At 40.9% G+C, this 22,123-nt stretch overlaps 2 protein-coding genes across 2 annotated transcripts; one reads left to right on the plus strand and one right to left on the minus strand.

The window, feature by feature from the left end:
• Positions 1–1,088: 1,088 nt before the first annotated feature.
• F9C07_2223221 (lovastatin nonaketide synthase) lies at positions 1,089–13,027 on the plus strand (the record flags this gene model as incomplete). The annotated part of the gene is made up of 3 exons (XM_041293506.2): positions 1,089–1,408; positions 1,488–10,235; positions 10,304–13,027. Exons 1-3 carry the CDS (start codon positions 1,127–1,129, stop codon positions 13,025–13,027), a joined length of 11,754 nt encoding a protein of 3,917 aa, XP_041148489.1. The 5' UTR covers positions 1,089–1,126.
• Positions 13,028–13,691: 664 nt separating this feature from the next.
• Positions 13,692–15,689, minus strand: F9C07_2214903 (aspartic peptidase domain-containing protein). Its single transcript, XM_041293526.2, has 2 exons — positions 14,780–15,689; positions 13,692–14,720 (listed from the first exon to the last, which is right to left on the minus strand). The coding sequence occupies exons 1-2, from the start codon at positions 15,315–15,317 to the stop codon at positions 13,870–13,872; spliced, it is 1,389 nt and encodes a 462-aa protein (XP_041148490.1). The 5' UTR covers positions 15,318–15,689; the 3' UTR covers positions 13,692–13,869.
• Between the last annotated feature and the right edge of the window lie 6,434 nt (positions 15,690–22,123).

Raw genomic sequence — 22,123 nt, forward strand, 5'->3', positions numbered from 1 at the left:
AGTGGTGGTCTGTCCCTTTGGTACGATGTGGGTTGAACTAGGTTAGAGATAGTGAAGCCGGTCAATGTCAATGAAAGTTTGGTTAGAAATACGCCCACAACAAGTCACTGTTCCATCTAACAGTCAGTCATGCATGTTCTTACGAAGGAGCCAATGACTGATGAATTGCACTGCCTAAGGGAATGGATAACTCTTCCCTAGGGCACTCGTCCCCCCAACGACGAGAGGCGCACTCCTCACACTGGACCGCTAAAACCAAAAGAACAAAATACATCATCACCATGGAACTCATACCACCCAATGAATAGTGCGTCATACACTGACTAGTCCGCGGAAGCGAGGTGTGGGGCTTACCCTCATGCTGAAACATCGTGCGTAGAAAGTAAGGGATTGGGGTACTTGACTCCACGGTGACCCACTGACATCCATCTCGAGTGGACCGTGGTCTGAGCAGTGCCGTGAGAATCGGTTCATCCCAAGCGTTCATAACATCCATCATGTGTTTCAATGTAGTCTCTGTTCCTGCCCCAAGCGTTCTCCGCGGGAGTTTTGTTGTAGCATAGGCTAGCCCATGAATATCGTCACTTTCACGAAGCCTGACCACTGCGACGGATTCTCGGACATGATCCACTCGAGTGCTGGGGTTAAACCGTTTGAAAATTCTAGTTGGGAAGGTTGCAAGCCGACACAACGAACTTGCTTTGCACCTCTACCCAAACCACCGCGGATGTTGCCATGTGAGCAAGGAACGTTGCTGACAGGATGAGATATCGAGATGTTTTGCCCATGCAATGAGACGTTGCCCTCTGGGATTGGCAATAGAAACTATTCGCCGACTTCCACGGACCACGGAGAATCCAAGAACGACCTAATTAGAAACAGGCATCGGAAACCAAGCTCAACCACGCAGTCAAACACGGGCGCCGAAGATAAATTCTTATATCTGACCGAAATCGTAGGATGTCGTTCATATTTTCAAGCAGCACAGCCTCACTACAGTGACCGCACACCTAGAGACCGGTATATACCCCCTAACCGTCCTTGACTAACTTCAAAAGCTAGATCACACTACGATCAAGTCAACATCACTCAGTCTTATTTGCCGCACCTTTCACCACGTACTACAATGTCTGCTTCAATCACTTCGAGTAGTTTACAGTCCTCAGGGACGAACTCACCGAAGAGTGCGTCTCCTCCACGTACATCTTCCTGGCCTAGTCCTGCTTCGTCTATAAAGGGACCTGATCCAGCCGTCATGGTTGGGTACAGCTGCCGTGTTGCTGGAGCGGACCGCCCAAGTAAGCTGTGGGACAATATAAATGCGCAAGTCGATATGCGCAAGGAGATCCCCGCCGATCGATTCAACATCAATAACTTCTACCATCCGGATGGCACCCACAAGGGCACTGTAAGGATCACGCCATGACATCAGCCACTCTCATGTGTACCCCTCTCCTATTGCGCATGACACTGACCCTTGTCCACAGACCAATTGCAAGTATGGGTATTTCCTCGACCAGGACATCGGAATGTTTGACCGTAGCTTTTTTCGCATCTCGCCCAAGGAGGCCGAGGCAATGGACCCACAGCAAAGACTGCTGCTCGAAGTCGTCTATGAAGCGCTGGAGAATGCCAGAATCCCACTGGAGGATATCTGGGGCACCCGTACCTCAGTCTTCTGCGGCTCATTCAGCAATGACTACAATGCCATGACCACGAAGGACCTGGAATACTATCCAAAGTACGCCGTGACTGGGACTGGGAATGCAATACTCGCCAACCGCATCTCCTACCTCTTTAACCTCCAGGGACCGAGCGTCACCATCGACACGGCGTGCTCCTCCTCTCTGGTTTCGTTCCACCTCGGTGCGGAGACTATACGCGATGGCGAGAGTGATGTATCCATCATCGTTGGGTCTGCACTGCACTTCGACCCAAACATCTTTATCATGATGACTGACCTTGGCATGTTGTCACCAGAGGGACGGTGTCGTGCCTTTGATGCCCGTGGTCAAGGATATGTTCGTGGCGAAGGTATCTGCGCCGTCGTTCTCAAGCGTCAAAGCCAGGCAGAGCTGAATGGTGATCGCATCCATGCCGTGGTGCGTGCGTCGTCTGTCAACCATGATGGCACTAAATCTGGTATTACACTTCCTTCGAGCACTAGCCAGGAGGCTCTGATCCGAGCCACGTACGCGAAAGCCGGCCTCGACCCAGCGCATACACCCTATGTTGAAGCTCATGGCACTGGCACTGCTCGTGGTGACCCAGCCGAAATGAGAGCCCTGCAAGCTGTCTTTAGCCCCGCGCATCGCAAAGATTCACTGTTGGTAGGCTCTGTGAAAACAAATATCGGACACACCGAGGGAGCGTCAGGCCTTGCGGGTGTCATCAAATCAGCCATGGCGTTGGAACGCGGAATCATACCCCCCAATATGCTCTTCAAATATCCAAACCCCGAGATAAAATTCGAGGAGTGGAAGGTGCAGGTGCCCACGGAAGCTACCGAATTTCCAAGCTGCCCCGATGGTACACGGCGTGCTAGTATTAACTCCTTTGGCTATGGCGGAGCGAATGCTCACGTTATTCTGGAAGCATATCAACCCATGCCGCTACTGACACCTCCCCCGGTTCTCCCAGATACCTTTCTCTCGGCCGTCAAGAACCGCCCATTTTTGATCCCTCTCACTTCACATACGGAGAAGGCAGGCAGCATCTGGGCCGACAAACTGGGCAGCTACGTGAAGGAGCAACCGGGTAATGTAGCGGACCTGGCATGTAGCCTCTCTTCGCGCCGCTCGATCCACGCGTACCGCTCCTTTGTTGTAGGCAAGTCTCGCGCAGCAATCGCTGAGCAGCTTGAATGCCCGGCACCATGGGCAAAGGCTGCCGAGACACCTCGCCCGAGATTAGGATTCGTCTTTACTGGACAGGGTGCGCAGTGGTTTGCGATGGGACGCCAGCTGATTCAACACTCGCCCTTGTTCCGGCAGACATTGCAGCGCTGTGACAGAACACTGCACGCTTTGCCAGATGGGCCAGAATGGTCTATCATCGAAGAACTTTCTCGCACTGAGGAGCATTCGCGATTGACCGAGACCCGTCTCTCGCAGCCCATCTGCACGGCGCTCCAATTGGCTATCGTTGACCTCCTACGCAGTTGGGGGATTGAGCCGACCTCTGCTGTTGGTCACTCGTCGGGTGAAATTGGTAGTGCATACGCAACGGGTATCTTGTCATTTGACAACGCACTGTATGCCGCCTACTACCGAGGTTTGCATATGTCCAGTGGAGGAAGAGGATGCGCAAGTACTGATGGCGCCATGTTGGCTGTGGGGCGTGGGCCAACAGAATTGAACAAGGAGCTGAAGGCGTATGAAGGCCAGATCAGCCTTGCAGCGGTCAACAGCCCGTCTAGTGTCACCCTTTCGGGAGATGCGTTGGCCATCGACGCGCTACAGAGTCAGCTAGAAGAGCAGAGGGTGTTCACGCGGCGGCTTCAGGTGGCCCAGGCTTTCCATTCCCACCATATGTATCCTCTAGCACCTGCTTATACTGAAGCGCTTAAGAACTGTTCAGGCTTCAGCGCTAGTGACTCAAAGGCACGGATGTTCTCCAGTGTCACCGGGCGCCTCGCAGATCCTAGCCGGATGGGCCCTGAGTACTGGGCTGCGAACATGACCGGCTGTGTTCGATTCTGGGATGCTCTAGTGGGGATTCTGATGAATGAAGAAGAGGAGCAAAATGTGGATATCTTGGTGGAGATCGGTCCGCATCCAGCATTGCGCGGTCCTTCTCGACAGATCATGAAATCTCTTGGTATGGACCTACCTTACCTGGGATCGTTGGCACGTCAGACGGCGGACTTTGACGCCCTTTTGACGTTGGCCGGACAGCTCTTCCAGCACGGATACCCAGTAAATCTGGATGCGGTCAACAGCGACCAATTCCTTGTTGAGCCAGATATCCCCTGCCAGGCACCAAACGGCAAATTCCTTGAGGATATTCCCACATATGCTTGGGACCACGAGCGTTACTGGGCGGAAACCCGGCTGATCCGTGAGCACCGGCTGCGGCCTCACCGACATACCTTGCTAGGCGCTAAGCTGCCGGGCTGTGTGGAGCAGCGGCCTATTTGGCGCAATTACCTTCGCATTAAGGATATTGCTTGGCTGGCAGACCATGTCATAGATGGGAAGATTCTCTTTCCCGCGGCTGGTTATATCAGTATGGCGATTGAAGCCATGTGCAATGTGGGTGACATCGGTGCTACCCCTGACAGTAGTATCCTGCTCCGTAACATAACTATTAGCTCCCCCCTGGTTTTGGACAACAGTGATATGGGAACGGAGGTTCTTGTAGAGCTGCATGCTCCTATGACCTCTGCAAAATCCCGCTCTGGGACGTGGTACGAATTCACAATCTTCTCGTATCAGGCCCGCCAAGGATGCGTTGAGCACTGCACTGGCCAGGTCTGCTTTGGCGACGAGCCACAGGAATCGAAAGCCTACGATAGTGTTCAGCAGCTCCTAAGCAAGAGCACTAGCAGCACTCCAGCTAGTACATACTACCGGCATCTGACGGAGTTTGGATTGGCGTACGGCATTCCATTTCAGCTTCTTTCCGGTCTTATTGAATCGGGACCCGGCTTTGCAGTCGGAACACTGACATTTGAGCCGTTAAAATATGCCACTCAAGCGGCAGATGTCACCGTAGCACATCCTACCTTGCTTGACGCCTCCTTTCACACGATCTTCCCGGCTTTGGAAGCAACATTGCAACGGCCACTCGATGAAGCATCGGTGCCTACATTCGTGCAATCTGTTCGAGTTCATCCAGCGATGTTTGTGGTCAAGGATTCAACAGACACTCAACGGGTAACCACTCGTACCTACACCACACCCACAGGTCCCCGCACCGCCACGAATGACCTTCTTATCACTTCTGATAAGGGAGAGGAATTATTGACCTTTAAGGGACTACAAGTGACGTCCCTAGGAAGATCGAGTGCAACTGAGAGCAACCGCTCGGTGTTCTTCCGAACACGATGGCAGCCGGCCTTTGACAGCCTACCAGCCAGCTCGCCAGCCCTACGCCAGGGGGATATCGCCAAGTTAATGGATATATATACCCACCAGCACCCCGATGCCAAGATATTACACATCACCGATAGTCTGGACCGCACACATGAAGTACTCCGTTACATCGGAGGTGGAGCCAACCAACGACGGGCGTTTGACACCATCACACCGGTGGGTCCAGATGTTTTGTCAGTAGACGACATTGAAACCTTAGAAAGTGAACGGTCGGGAAGGGTGATGCTCGGAGAGGTGGAGCCAGGCAAATATGACCTAGTTATTGTTTGCCAGTCAGGACGGGATCCCAGCCATTGGGTGAAAGAGCATGGCTATATCATTGCCGATGGCTGCCAGATCGACGAGGCAGGGCTCAATCTTGTCGTGCAGGGTAACGGGGTTGGGGTTTGGAAGAAGCAGCAGACTAATCCCGTTTCCCGACCAGGAGACGACTCAGTACTTCTTGTGATGCCTGAGAGACCGTCTAGCAGGACGCTGCAAATTGCCGCCCATATTGAAGGAGCTTTTAAGAGTCACTCAACACAGCGCCTCACTCTACGGGATCTGGCATGCCAGGCAACCATACCAGCACAGGATATCGTTGTTCTGACCAGTTTAGACGAGACTGTCCTCGACCCTGCTGCGCAGGATCCTGCTCAGTTTGAGGCAATCAGGACCCTTCTCATCCAGACCGAGTTGAACATTGTTTGGCTCCTCGAAGGCGCGACGCAGGGACCGTCAAAGCCTCTAAACGGCATGCTTATTGGACTGACCCGAGTGGCAAAGTCCGAGAATCCGGACACCCGTATCGTCTCATTCGATATAGCACCGGGGCAAGCCGCCAGCACGATTGCTGCAGGCGTCACTCACGCTTTAGCCTCAGAATGCGGGGAAGACGAGTTCTCGCTGCGGGATGGTGTCCTCTATATTCCTCGGATTGAAAACGACGACAGCTTAAACTGCAAATTGAGTAATGGTGCCGGCTCGGGCCCGAAGATGGAGACCATCACCAGCGAAAGGCCCATTCGCCTCACCATTGGCCAGGTTGGATTGATTGACAGCCTCGTATGGGAGGATGATCCTGAAGTTCTTGACGGCGAGCTGGCGCCTGGTGATCTGGAAATCGAGGTCTGGGCATCAGCTCTTAACTTTCGCGATGTTGCGGCAACAATGGGTATTATTGACGATTATAGGCTGGGCGATGAGTGCTCCGGTGTGGTCCTACGGACTGGAAAGGATGTGAGCCCCTCAGACTTCAAGCCAGGGGATCGTGTGGTTGCCCTGAGACCCGGGCTGGGGGCGCATTGCTCTGTTGTCCGCCATCCTGCCTACCACTGTTCTCGGCTGGGTGAGATGCCCTTCGATCAGGCGGTCTCTCCTTGTTTAATCCTGTTGACAGCCTACTATTCTCTAATCGACGTTGCTCGTCTGAAGAAAGGGGAGTCTGTCCTGATCCATGGTGCCGCTGGTGGCGTCGGTCAGATGGCTGTCCAAGTCGCCCAGCTGTATGGCGCGAAGGTCATTGCCACGGTAGGATCCCAGGTGAAACGAGACCTACTGCGCAATCGATATGGTATCCCGGATGAACAAATCCTTTCTTCACGTGATGACAGCTTTGTTGGAGGGATTATGCGCTTGACGGAGGGCAGAGGTGTGGATGTGGTTCTCAACAGTTTGTCTGGAAAGCTCCTCCACGCATCCTGGAACATCGTCGCACCGTTCGGTCGATTTATCGAGATAGGGAAACGTGACATTCATGAGAACTCCGCTCTCGAGATGGAGCCATTCCGTCGTAATGTGCTATTTGCGTCGGTCGATCTAGTCACCGTTTTTGCGAAGAACCCGGCCCTGGGAGCTCGACTCTCCCAGGAGTGCTTTCAACTGGTCCACAACGGTAAAATCCAGCTCCCAGAGACCATCCTTACCCTGCCCTGGTCCAAGACTATTGATGGATTCCGGATGCTCCAGATGGGCAAGCACATCGGGAAAATTGTGTTCGAGCGACGTGAAGGTGACTTGGTTCCGGTGAAACCGTCGTCCCTTAGGAACAAAAATCGCTTTCATTCAGACAAGACATACCTACTGGTCGGTGGCCTTGGAGGCCTTGGGCGGGCCTTGGCAGAGTGGCTCTATACAAAGGGGGCGAGAAGCCTGGCGTTCCTCTCCAGATCCGGAGCTGCTCGTGGCGAGGCTCAGGCTACAGTACAGTGGTTACAATCCCATGGTGTTGAGGTTACCGTGTTCCGCGGTGATGTGACAAACTACGGCGACGTAGAGACATGTATCCAGGGAATATCCAATCTCGGGGGCATCTTCCAAGCCGCCATGGTTCTTCAGGATGCACCACTGGAACGTATGACCTTGGATCAATGGCAACAATGCACGAGGCCGAAAGTGGTCGGAACCCACAATCTCCACCTCGCAACAGATGGGAAGGACCTGGACTTCTTCGTCTGCTTCTCGTCTGCTTCGGCTTGCTATGGAGCCAAGGGGCAGAGTAACTACTCTGCAGCAAACATGTATCTCGACACGTTGATGCGCCATCGTCGAGAATTGGGGCTTCCTGGTTCAACCATGAATTGTGGGCGCATCTCTGGTGTTGGTGTAGTGGCAGAGGATGCGGCACTGGAGAGATTTATGGACCAACAAGGGTACGATCCAATCAACAAGCATGAGCTATTGTCTCAGATAGAAGAAGCTGTTTTTTCCGATCAAAGAACGATTACTTCGGATCGCGGCATCGACACGTTTCAGACCATCACTGGTATCTCCCTGAAACAAAAGGACAGATACTGGATCGGCAAGCCTCTGTTTCAGAATTTGTACAGAAACCATGACCAGAGTGATGACGGCACTGCTGAGCCTGGGGAGGTCAATCTTCCTAGCCTCCTTCGGCAGCTGCCAGATGACGAAAAACGAGCAGAAGCCCTGCTTGAGCGGTTCGTCGGAAGACTTGTTACTGTGTTAGGTCTGTCGGCCGAAAACATCGACGCCAGCAATCCTCTGTCTCTCTATGGCCTGGATTCTTTGGTGGGCGTCGAACTACGAAACTGGTTCAATAAATCTGTTGGAGTTGATATCGCACTATTCGATGTCCTTGGAGCCAGTTCCATCAAGGCTCTGATTGAGCAGGCTGTTGCCCTATTCAGCATCCAGGCTGCAGCCACGCAGTCAAATGCGAGTGCAGATCCAACAGCCAACATAACTGGTGGCAGCTCTGGCCTTTCCAATGCCACTAGCACCCAATCCAAAGCCGGTTCATCTCCAGTTGCTGCTATTCCCAAGGTAGACCCGTCGGTACCTCTACCGCTCTCGGCCTATCAGAAACGCTTGTGGTTTACCCACTGCTTTGCTGCGGACAAGTCTGTGCTCAACCTAGCTGTTCTGGTAGACATCACCGGTCAACCAGACGAGCACTGCATGCAGCAGGCTTTGCATGAGACGAAACTCCGACACCCTATCTTGCGAACACGCTATTATGAAGGAGATGAACATGCGGAGCAGTGTATGGTCGAAATTTCTGATACAAGAATCGCTTTCCAAGACCTGTCTCAAGCAGCAAGCCCACGGGATGCTTTGAGCACCCTTATCACTAATCTGCAGAGGAAAGAGCTCGATATCGAGGCTGGTGAAGTCATAGACGTCACAGTAGCAAAGCTAGCAGCCAATGAGTTTGTGATGATCAACATCATGCATCACATTGCAACTGATCACGCATGCACACGCCCAATGTTCGCACAGTTTGCAACGTTGTATAATGCAATCCGAGAGGAGAGAGACCTTAGCACGGTTCCACTTCCCACGGTCACATATGCCGACTTCACTAGTTGGCACCATGACCACCTCACATCAGCATCGATGTCCCCCCATATCCAGTATTGGAAGGAGACCCTCGCCGACATGCCCAAGTGCTCGAAGCTATTACCTTTTGCCAAAGCCGATCGGATGCAGGATGACCAGTATGCCAGAGCGAACCACACCGGCTCGATAGATTCCAAGTTGCTCAAGCGCATGAAGCGGATCTGCGCCCAGTCCGGTACCAGTGCGTTTCACTTCCTACTCAGCGCCTTCAGGGCATTTCTCTATCGATATACCGAGGAGACAGATCTCACCATTGTGATTTTCGACGGCAATCGCCCCCATGCGGAGGTCAGCGACACCCAGGGTTTCTTCGTCAACAACATCCCCATCCGGTGTCGCGGATCGCTGGACGGCGATTTCGAAACCCTTCTCAAGGCTACGGCGTCCTGTACTTTGGAAGCAATGACGCACAATGCAGTACCGTTCGATGTCATTGTCACCGAAACGAACGCAGCGAGAAGCACCAACCATTTCCCAATTGGGCAAGTGTCAGTTAACTACCGCATGCCAGAAGAAGCTGGGCCATTCCGCACGCAGGACTTCGTGATGCGGCCGAATGGACTACGCAATATCCCGACCCCGTTCGATCTCCAACTAGACGCGCAAGAAGGAACTGATAAGCAGCTGGAGCTATCCCTGGAGTTCTCCACCACCCTATACGCTGTGGATGATGTCGCTCGATTCTTCGACAATTTCCTAACCTTCATTACAAGCCTCATTCGGGATTATCGGCAACCCATTGAAGAGGTTCCACTCTGCGGTCCATTGGAAAGGCAACGATTGGAATCTGAGTTTTGGAATATCGGTCTTCACCAGGATTCTCGGAGAGATGTCAGTATTTCTTCCCGAATTCTTGAGAGGGCACAGGCTCACCCCGACGGCATTGCTATTAGAACATCTGAAGGCGATGTCGTCACCTATGGAGAACTGGCCACGCGTGCCCGTCGTGTTGCATTCTCTCTCCAAGCTGCTGGAGTATCTCCTGGTCAATTTATTGGAGTTCTAACACACCCTGGGATTGATACAGTGACGGCAATGCTCGGGATTCTGTTCAACCGCTGCGGTTATATTCCCATGGACCCGACAATGCCGCTAGATAGGCTTGCGTTTATCGCAGCTGACTCCGGGATCAATGTCGTCCTCTTCGATCCAGCATCTACGGAGCTTGCGACAGGACTCCGGTCCAATATGGTGGAGGACCTGCAAGCAATCAGTATTAAGGAATCAGCATGTACCCCATTTGAAGCCAGTGTGCAACCGCAGCTCCCCACGGACCCATGCTACATGATTTATACCTCTGTAAGTCGCCCCTTTGCTTGGCAGGCTTATGCATACTCTCAAACTTCGGTCTAACCTCCAACCTGCAGGGAAGCACGGGCCGCCCTAAGGGCGTTGTACTCTGCCATGAGAGCGTCTCTGAAATGCTAGCAGCCATGCATGACAAGTTTGAGTTTACCACGTCTGATCGGTTTTTGCAAAACGTTTCTCCGGCATTTGACCTCTCCGTTGTCCAGATATTCTCGGCCCTGACCGCAGGCGCCCGACTCTGTGTCGCTAGCCAACGCACACGGAAGGACCCGATCGCCCTCGGCGATTTTATGCGCAGCGAGTCCATATCAGTAACGTACTTCACACCCAGCTCACTTGCTTTAGTTCTAGAGCACAATCCAGATGCTCTTCGTGCGTGTGCACACTATCGGATTTCCCTGTGCGCCGGTGAGTGGCTACCAACCCGTGTCGCAAGAGCCTTCCATGACTCAGGCTGCCCGGCAACATTGTACAATGGCTGGGGCCCTACAGAGACGGTCGTGCAAACCACCTTCCATCAGGTCACTTGGCCGGAGGATGATCATCACAATATCCCAATCGGACATGCCATCGGCAACAATCGTCATTATGTCGTCGATCCCGCCATGAACCCGCTGCCGCCAGGCTTCACTGGAGAGATATGCATTGGAGGGCCTCAGGTCGCGCTCGGCTATCGCAACCGGTTAGAAGAGAACAAGAAAGAATTTTGCAGCAATCCATTTGCCTTGCCGAGTGACCACGACAAGGGATGGACCCGTCTATGTCGGACTGGTGACAGGGGACGCTTTCTACCCGATGGCCAGCTCCAATTTGTCGAACGCATCTCCGGTGACAAGCAGATTAAGCTGCGCGGTTACCGCATTGATTTAGGGGAGGTGGAGCATGTGCTTCACCAAGCCTCTCAGACAGGCCAGGGGCAGGGGCTGGCGAACCTTGCTGTAGTGGCTCGCACGATCGGGGAGAACAGCTCGTCCTTGACGGATGATCGTCTGCTGATTGCATTCGTAACGACAAAACAGCCTGTGCCACTGCCGGAACAAGGATGGTACTCTTGGTACCTAAATTCGACTTCGCAAGGTTCCCTTCCCGAGTACATGATCCCAAGTGCGTATGTGTTTCTCAACGCTCTGCCAATCACCAGCAACGGCAAAGTCGATCGGAAGCTCCTCACCCAATGCGACATGAATCCTACGTTCCCTTCCAATCCCGCACCGGCAGCCGTTGATGGAGGAACAGGTCAGGTATCCAGAGAGCGGGAACATCAAGATGCCATGGCGGCCATCATTCAGACCTGGAAGGATATTCTCAAGGTTGATCGACCTATTCTTTCTACGGATAATTTTTTTGAGCTGGGAGGTCAAAGCGTTCTTCTCATGCGCGTTCAGTCAAAGTTACGACGCACATTAGGGGTTTCTCTTTCTCTGCCGGAAATGATCCGCACGCCCACTCCATCGCATATCGCGGATCTTCTCATAAGCCATTCACAGGGGTCACAACAACCGAATAGCAGTGCGTCCGCTCTGGTGGAGGATGTGAGTTGGGAGGAGGAGTGCAGATTGCCGAATGAGGAGCAGTACATGATTCCGTTGGGATGCCGCCGGCCTCTTCGATCCTCCATCACGGATATTTTGCTAACAGGCTCGGAAACCTTCAATGGCATCCACATGCTTGCTCACTTGCTTCTCCAAGATTCCCATACCACGATTCATGTCATCGGCACGCACTCCCCGCTCACCCACAGCCAGCTCATCGCCTCTTTACATGACCATCGTCTCCTCCATCATACGATAGCTATTGAGCAGGTTTCTTCTCGTGTCCACTGTGTGCCAGGCTCCCTCTCAGAGGCATACTTGGGACTTTCTCACCACAGCTTTCAGGCCCTGGCGCGAAGGGTCCAGAGTATTTATCACTTAGCCTCTGAAATATCGCTGCTGAAATCGTACCAGAGTCTCAAGCGGATAAACACCACGTCTGCACTGACCCTGATTGAGTTAGCCCGGAGCGGCGGGCACTGCAGTGAGATCCACTATCTCTCTACTTGGAGTGTACCGCATTTGCAGTCGTGGAGTCAGGCAAAACGCTCACGGCCCGAGATCGATGTGGGTGAAACCGCCATGGGCCACTTTACGCCGCCACCAACCAACCAATCCGGCTATTTCCAATCCCGTTGGGTCACTGAGATGCTTTTCACCGAAGCCTCCAAACGGGGCTTTCCTATCACCATCTACCGGTCCTCTGCCGTGACTGAGGCCGCACATACGGGCGTTCCCGCACCCAAGGACGACTTGGTTCGTGCTCTTCTCATCGATATGCTCCGTCATCGGGCAATCCCCAAGACAAACGCCACTATCAACCCCTTCGTCATTGATTTCATCCCAGTGGACTATCTTGTTCAAGCACTCGGCCATATTTCCCGCTCTGAGGAGGGTGGTCGGGCATCGGCGCTACAGGTCTATCACCTTGTCAACCCGTCACCCCTTCCGCTGGATGAACTGCCCCGGGTGATGGGGAAGATTAGCGGCGATGGGGTCACCGGCCGCAAGGTGGACTTGGACCAGTGGCTAGAAATCGTTGGCAAAGGGGCTAACGAACAGGAGCAGCTCCGCTTGGAGACTATGAAATCATATTTTGAGCTAGGGCACACAATGTTCCAGCTGACGCGCACCAACACCGATGCCGTCTTGGAGCGATATAAATTTCTCGAATGCCCTGCAGTCAACGAGAAGTACCTATCGCATCTATGGAAGACTGATAGTATACGCTCGGTGATGCCTTTGAACTGAAGCTGTCTTGGAATATGTCCACATGGATATAGCATGCGGGGATGGTGTTTCTACCCTTAAGAAGAGCAGGAAAGTGGCATTCTTCAGTGAAACAGATGTATGCTAAGAGCAGAACAGACAATGAATAATCTTGTATAATCTGCTGCAGGCTAGTAATCCTCGGTAGTGAGGACTAGATGTCCAATTGTATTTTGCTATAGTCCTTAAAGACTATTTCTAGTTTAACCCTAATATAGTCTTCTATACAATTGCAAAAATCTGAAATTCTCTAGTACTAAGTATCCTAGCACCTACTGGCCTCCAGCGCCCCGTAAGCGTACCGCGAGTTGATCCCCCCTTACACTGGTACTTATAACACTAGTCTATATTATCAGGAGGTTAAGGCCCTAATGTCAGAGGCTATGGGATACTATCAGATTCAACAGTACCTTGCTCTGGTTGAGGTACATTGTATTATTAGATAGGTGGAGTCCTATTGAATCGTATACTCAGGGAGTACAAAATACATGCATTGCCGATCGTATGTCTAGTCTCTGGGGGTCGTCAGAGCTAGAATTGGCGCTCACAGGCCGGAGCGAGGTCTAAAAAGAAACAGTATAGATGTGAGCTTAAGTATTACGCTCTTAACATTACCTACACGGTTGGCAGCTTGGTAGATGAAAAGGTGAGAATAGTTTGGCTGCAAACAACGACTGGCACAATATTTATGGAGAAGGAATGGAAACACTGTAGGGGAAAACACACAATCTTTCAACTATCACTCTGTATCACTAAGCGTGCTCCTCCTACAACGCCGAACCTTTGAGAACAATGTCTTCCACCCCTTCTAAAGATCAGTCATTTTACCCTTGGGCGCCCAATGGCATTTGGCTATGGCCACGAGGATTATAGGCATCTGCAGCGCCAAAGCTACCGAGCCTTTGTTGACCAGTGCCAGAGCCGTAGCCTTTTCGGTCTACAGGCCAAGGGTAAGGGTCATAGTTTGCATCCGCAAGGCCGACTCTTATAGATGATGATCCAGGGTTGCCGAAATCCAGGATGATATATTTATCGATCAGAAAAGTCTCGCCAAAGTTTCCAATAACAAAGTCATCCCATCCAAACGCACGAACATTCAAGATCGAGTACTCTTCCTCAACAGGATGAGGGACCACATAGTCATATGGGTGAATCTTCCATTCACGGTTGGATGCACCGAATCTGTATTTGAGAGGTTCCAACCCATCAAGCGCACTGTTGGGAAACTTGTAGAAGTCCTGCTGTGCATTGTTGGGCTGGTCCGAAGGCTTAAGGCATGTTTTTGTCGCATTCACCGTCTCGATCAGCTTTTTGTATCCCTCTTGCGACACAGGGGCGCCGCGGCCGTAGCTGGCATGGTCAAATACTCCGCCGGCGCTTTTATTCACAGCAAGCTCCTCGTCGCCAATTGCGAACCCGGAGAGCTCCAAAGTCCAGTAGTTATAAATAGGCGGCTTATATATGAAATCAATATCATTTACCAGGGGGAACTTTATGATATCGTGCCATTCGATCTCACCATGCACAAAGTCTTGTCGGTACCCTCCAAGCGTCTGAATCCCATCATGCCCATTACAGGGGCTCCTGTTGGTGCCGTAGCAGTACAAGAATCCAGTTTGTGTGTTGTTCCAAGCACCGGCCTCATAAGCCTGGTAGAAAGGGGATTGGATAGATGCTATTGTTATGCGTTAGTCGACTGGTTTGGTTATGTGGTATTAATCATTTGATACACACCATTCTTTATATCGTCAGAAAACACAGGAGAGAATCCCAAGACGGCAGCAAAAGGGAACATGATCTGTCTGGCATCGAATTGGGCATTGGATGCCTGAACGGTCGCCTTGACCTCGACGGGTCCAACTTTGACCACCTCACGGGCGATGTCGGCATCAATGGGATTCGTGAAGAAAAAGTGGTTTGGATTCCAATGGAGAGACCTTTCAGAAGGCAGTGGTTGGAAGGAATGAGAGTCTGACTGGTAAAAACGCTCTTGACACCGATTCAGACATTTATCTCCATCACCTGTGGGGTCTCCATAGCAGGTGGTAGTAAGCACAAAATGCCCAATCCAGGTCCAGTCAACGAAAGCCCTAAGGTCTTGTGCCGGTGACCCCATAGATATACTTGTCGTGAAGCCTGCTTGGGTCCAGTCAACTGGCATGTCGTACGTCGTGTGGATGGCCGACTCCGTAGTCAAGGGAGCGGCAGCCGTGAGGCACACAGCTGCCATAAAGGCCAGACCAATGCCCCAGAAATGATAGGGGATGGTCATGATGAATTGAAAAAGGGCCTGACCCGCCTCTTGCCGATAAATCGTTGCTAGATGGCTTCACTGAAGTGCGTCTGTTGTTGTGTTTCGCCCTTCCAGAGTGATATTTCGGAGAGTCAACTGATAGCGGTACCATAGCATTCACAAATACCTCTGGATCCCGTTCAATCGCACACTCGATGACTTTTCAATACAATGATGGGATCATTACAAATTAGCTTACCCATCTCACATCAATGATCTAGACTCTCTTCGATGTGACATGAACAGCAAGAGTTAGTCATCTAGAACCCCTCGCCGCGGAGTACATGCAGCACTGTTATGTGTACATGATACGTTCAGAAGCTGTCAATGATGATACGATACCTAAGTAATTATCCTATCAGGGGTCTTCTATGGGAAGGTCCGCGGCCCCACGGAGAATGACAATTTGGGTCCCGCGGGACTCAAATATCCGACCCGTTTGCAGCCCTTCAGAATACTACTCAATGCCCGGCAGTTCAATTTACGAAGGGTGTAATGCTTAGATATCGATGAAAACTATTCAGAAGGGAACATAATTCTGCCCCTCCAACGATAATGTCTAATTAGAGTGGTATTCGGGCCGGGTTCGGGTCCTAGATCTAGAAACCGCCCCCGACCCGGCTCCAGTTTCGGGTTCTTGATCTAGGACCCGCCCCGGCCCTGAACCCATAGAGATTTTAGTTAATCTAATTTATTAGATTCTTATTACAGTGGGATGCAAAAAGTTCGAAACCAGCCGCTTTTACCACCCTATATACCGCCTTAGATCAATCCAATCAAATTTAGGCATCTAAATCTATACACGTCGATATATGTATTAAATTATAGCTCTTAAAAAGAAAGTAGATTCTTAGATTTACTTATATATATAAGCTATATAGTATTAGATAAGATCTAACTAAAATCTATTAAAAATACTCTAAAATATCTTTTTCTACTATTAAAACTACTATATATTAAAAGTTAATTTAAATTAATAATACTATACGCGCGCGTTCTAGCTGTCTTTAAAATTTTATAAAATAATAATATAATTATATATATAATTTAGCTTATTTAGAATTTTATATATAATATATTAATCTACTTGTAAAGATAGATTATATAGTTAAAGATTATTTTATTTAATATTTACTAAATAAAATAGATTACTATAAATAGAAGTAGTTAAATTAATCTAAAATTAAATTTATTTATATAGCTAAATATAAGCGCTCTGCCGGTATACTATTATCTATAGATAGTAGGCCTACAGAGTATAGTTAGTCAATAGACTTTAGAAATATAGTATTAGAAAGCTTAAGATTATTTAGAATTATATAGTAGTTCTTCTATCTAATATAATAAAATAAATTATTTAAAAATTAAAATTCTCTATATAATTCTAATATAAATATATTTATATATTATATAAATTAGTAGTCTATTAGTAATTTATTTATATAGAATCTAGTTATCTAAAATAATCTATTATTATAATAATGGTTATCTTAGGCAACTAGATCCCGCGTAAGCAAGCTACTAGAGAACCACTAGCTTATATAATATATAAATATATTTATATTAGAATTATATAGAAAATTTTAATTCTTAAATAATTTATTCTATTATACTCTATAGAGAAACTACTATATAATTCTAAATAATTTTAAGCCTTCTAATACTATATTTCTAAAGTCTATTAGTTAACTATATTTTATAAATCTACTATTAATAAATAATAATATACTAGTAGAGTATTTATAGTTTAAATTATTTTAATTTAATAATTTTAAAATAGTTAATATATAAAGTTTAAATATTTTACTACTAGTAAATTTTTTAAAAACTAATAGTATAGTTATTTAATTATCTATAATTTAAAAAACTTTTTAAAAAAAATTTTTAATAAGCTAAAATACTTAACTGTTTAATATCTTAATAGAACTAATTATTAAAAAGAATAAAAATAAAATTTTTAAAAAAAAACTAATATTAAAGTATTAAAGCAAAGAATTAATATTATTGTTTAATATAATTATATAAATAGCTAAAATATTAAAAATAATTATATAAATATTACGCCCGGGGCTTTATTATTAAGTCTAAAACCAGTTAGCAGACCACATTTCAAGAATTACTAATCTAAAGTTATCTTTAATTTCTATTATTATTAAGTTATAATTTTAATAAAGTAGAAGTTATTATAGAATCTTTATTAATACTAGATTACTATTATTATAAGAATATAGTTAATATAAGACTACTATTAATACTAGACTACTATTATTATAGAGATATAGTTAATATAAAACTATTATTAATACTATATTTAAATCTAAGAGCTAGATCTATTAAATATATATTGTTATAGACCCTTGTTTAGCATATTTTATTAAAGATAGATATATAAGATAGAATAATAATAAAATAATAATAGCCAATTTCTAAGTAAAAGATATCTAATAAATTATTTATTTAATAATTATTTAAAAAAAGCTATAGATATTAATATTAGCTATTATAATATAGTTATATATATTATAGTAATAATATAACTAAATATATTAATAAATATAATAAGTTAATAGTATTAATAAAATATATTATATTATTAATATAAAAAATTATAATAATAATATAATAAATAAAAATATATAAAAATATTTATTTATATACTTAATTTAGTTTTTTATAATTAATATATATTATTATTATAGAGTTATCTTTAATAGTAAGACTAGTCTTAATTTATTTATACTCTCTTAACTATTAGATATATATATTTAATAGATCTAGTCTTTTAAATTTAAATCTAGTATATTAATAATAGTCTAGTATTAATTATATTTCTATAATAACAGTAGTCTAGTAATAATAGAAATTAAACAATAACTTTCAATTAGTAATTCTTAGAATATAATCTATTAACTAGTCTTAGATTTAATAATAAAGCCCTAGATATAATATATTAATTATTAGTCTATATAAATTAAACTATATTTAAACTTAAAATAATAATATAATTTTAAAAATAAATAAAAAAGATATAGCTACTAGCTCTAGTACTAATAGTCTAATATTAATATTTATTATAATTCTAATCTTTATTTAATTAATTAAAATAATTAATTAGCTCTAAAAATAAATTATCTAGCTAGAGATATATCTAATAATTAAAACTATTAAAATTAAAATTCTAGAACTATTTTATAAATAGTATAATAAACTTTAAGAATTTCTAATCTAATTAAAATTATATTTTAGAGTTAATTATAATAAAATAGAAGTTAATAGTAATAAGATTTATTTTATATCTATTTATTTTATTAATAGAGTATTTAATTAATTTAAATTCTTTATTTAAAAATATTATAAAAAAATAAAAAAAAAATAAAATAATAAAATAAAGAAAATCTTTATATTCTTTAATATATTTAAAAAATATTTTAAATAGACTTTTAAAAATATTAATATAATTTAGAATATAAAATAAGAGTTTTAATAATTATAATATACTAGATTAATTAGTAAATTAATATTAAATTTTATATAAATTATTATTTATTTAGATTAGAATAAATATATATATATTACTAAATTTAAAAAATTATTAAAACTAAAAATCTAGAAAAAACTTATCTAGATAAAAAAATCTAATATATTCTATAAAATAATTACATAAATAATTAAAATTAATAATAAATTATATAATTTTAACTAAAAAAGAAAGAGTTAAAATAATTATATTATATTAAAAAATAATTATACTAGATAATATAGTATAAATAAAAAAGAATATATATAATTATAAAGCTAAGAATATTAAAATTCTTATAATCTATAATCTATAGAATTAAATATTGCTAAAAAAAAGAGTTAATTAAAAGATAGTTTTTTTAAAAAAAATATTAAAAATATAAATAGCTTTATTTTAATTATAAAAAAGTAGAATATATATTAAAAAATTATTAATAAAAAAAAATTAATAATAGTAGAATAGATTATTTTAGTAATTAAATATAACTAAGAATAAAGAATTAATATAATTAAATATTACTATAGATATATATACTATTAATAGTTAAGCTAAAAAAATTTATTATATTACTAGAATTAAAAGTCTAATTATAAATAAAATTAATAGAGAAATTAGAGCTATATAGTTTAATATTAATATAGATTTATTAATAAAAGATATAGAATAATACTAAGAAAATAAATCTAATAATAATAATTAAATTATACTAGATTAGCTTACTATTTATATTAATTAAATTATATAGCTATATATTAATTAAAATTAAAATAATTTATAAAATACTATAGAGTAATAGTATAGTTAATTTAATAGAAATAAAATTAATAAATTTAAATAAATTAATAATAAATTATAATATAAAATTATTATAAAATTAATTAAAGAATATATAAAATATATACTAATCTATAGAATAAATAGTTCTAATAATATTAATTAATATAATAAGTCTATTTTAAGTCTTAACTAATTAAATTAAATTTTAATTAAAATTAATTCTCTAAATAAAAAATATAGTATTTAATAGATTAATTATAATTCTAATATAGAGAGACTTTTTAAAATATTTAAAATATTAAAAAATCTCTAAAATAAAAATAAAAATATATATTAATAAATTATAATATTTATTAATATATTATAAGAAAGAATATTACTATAATTAAAATAAAGAATATTAATATCTAGACTATATTAAAGATAATAAATTAAAATTAAATTATTATAAAAATAAAAGATTTTTATAAATTAAATTAATAATATACTTAATAAAATAGTATATAATTTAAAAAGATTTTTTTATAATTATTTAAAATATTATTAGAATAATATCTATATTAATGTCAGAGGAATATCTACTAGTCAGGGTAGAGGACCTATCAACTAGATAAGGATACGTGGGCAAAGCACTAGACAGTAGATACTAGAGATAGAAGATTAATTCTTAATTTTTTACTAATAACTACAGTACTAATTTATAGTTAAGAATCTCTAGAATTCTCTATATATAATAATTAATTCTTCTAATAGAGCTATTATATATTATTAAAAAAATAATAGATATAAATACTAAAAATACTATTTAGTTACTAGAATATCTATATATCTAGAATAGAATATACTATATAGTTATTTTATATAATTATTATTATTTCTATAATAATTATATTTTCTTTTTTTAGATTAATTATCTTTAAATAATAATTAATATATTATTTATATTAAATAATCAACACTTTAAAAACGTGTTAAATATTCTATATAGAAATATTAACTCTATATAAATTATTATTAAATAAATAATAATTATTTATAATAATAATATTAATATTAATAAAATATTAAATAAACTTCTTTTTATTATTTTTATATTTTATCTTTTTTTATTCTATAATATCTTTTTTATATATTATAAACTTTTTCTTTCTCTATATTTTAAATCTAGTTATTTCTTTATATTTCTTTATTAATATTATTATATTTTACTATAAAAGAATTATTAATACTTTAGTTATTCTCTCTATTTTATAATATCTATATTATTTAAAAACTACTATTAAAAATAGAAAATATAAAAAAAATAAATTATTTATAATTAATTATAAATTTAATAGTATAGTATTAATATTATATAAATAATATAGTAATTAAAATATTAATTATAATTAAATATACTTTTTTATCTAATATACTATTTATTATTAATTTATAAAAATTTTTTAAAATATATTAAATAATATATATAATTTATATTATATATTAAAATAAATAAAAACTATTTTCTAAAATAAAAATAAAAAATAAATTATATTTAGCTTAAAAATATAGAAATTAATTATTTAAGCTTATATTATATTATACTATATTTTTAATAAAGTAAAATTAATTTATTAAAAAAAATTTTATTTAATTATTAAAAAAATTAAAAAGCTTAAAGTATATATTAATAAATTAATTTAAAACTTTTTTTTTAATAATTTTATAATAAATTATTATTAATTATTATAAAAATATAAGCTATTATATTAATATTTTTAAATAATAGTTAAGTCTATTATCTTCTTAAAATAATATAAAAATTTATAGATAATATATAGAAAATTATTAATTTTAATTTAAAAAATTTAATACTAATTATATATCTTAGTAAATAATTATTTAAAATTTTATCTATTATATAAAATAAATAGTTTATAAATATTTTAATTAAAAAAATATAAAAAAAGATTAATAGAAATATTAAAATACTATATTTAATATTTTCTTTATTATTTTTATAGTAATTTAATATAGTAATTAGTTAATATTTTAACGCTTTTATCTTTCTATTTTAATAATAATTTTAAAATAAATTAGTAGATTTTTTATATTTTAATTAATAATAAAATTTTCTAGTATATATAAAGTTAATATATTTTTTTATAATTATTATTTATTTATTAAATATTTACTATAGCTATATTAATATTATATTAATCTTTAAATATATTATTAACTTTTTTATTTAAAATTATAAATTTTTTTTTTTATATTTACTATATCTTTTTTAAAAATCTATTAATTATATTTTAATAATTATTCTATTTATTTTACTAAATATTAGATTTTTTTTTTAAAGATTTACTTTTCTTTAACTTTTTCTATTTTTTATTTATTATTATTATTAAAATTAAATATTAATAATAGATTAATATTATTTTAATAATATAGTATTCTATAGTTTTAGTAATAAGATATAGAATATATTATAAATTTAATTATAATT

This window comes from Aspergillus flavus, chromosome 5 (assembly GCF_009017415.1).
Source record: "Aspergillus flavus chromosome 5, complete sequence".
Taxonomy (NCBI): domain Eukaryota; kingdom Fungi; phylum Ascomycota; class Eurotiomycetes; order Eurotiales; family Aspergillaceae; genus Aspergillus; species Aspergillus flavus.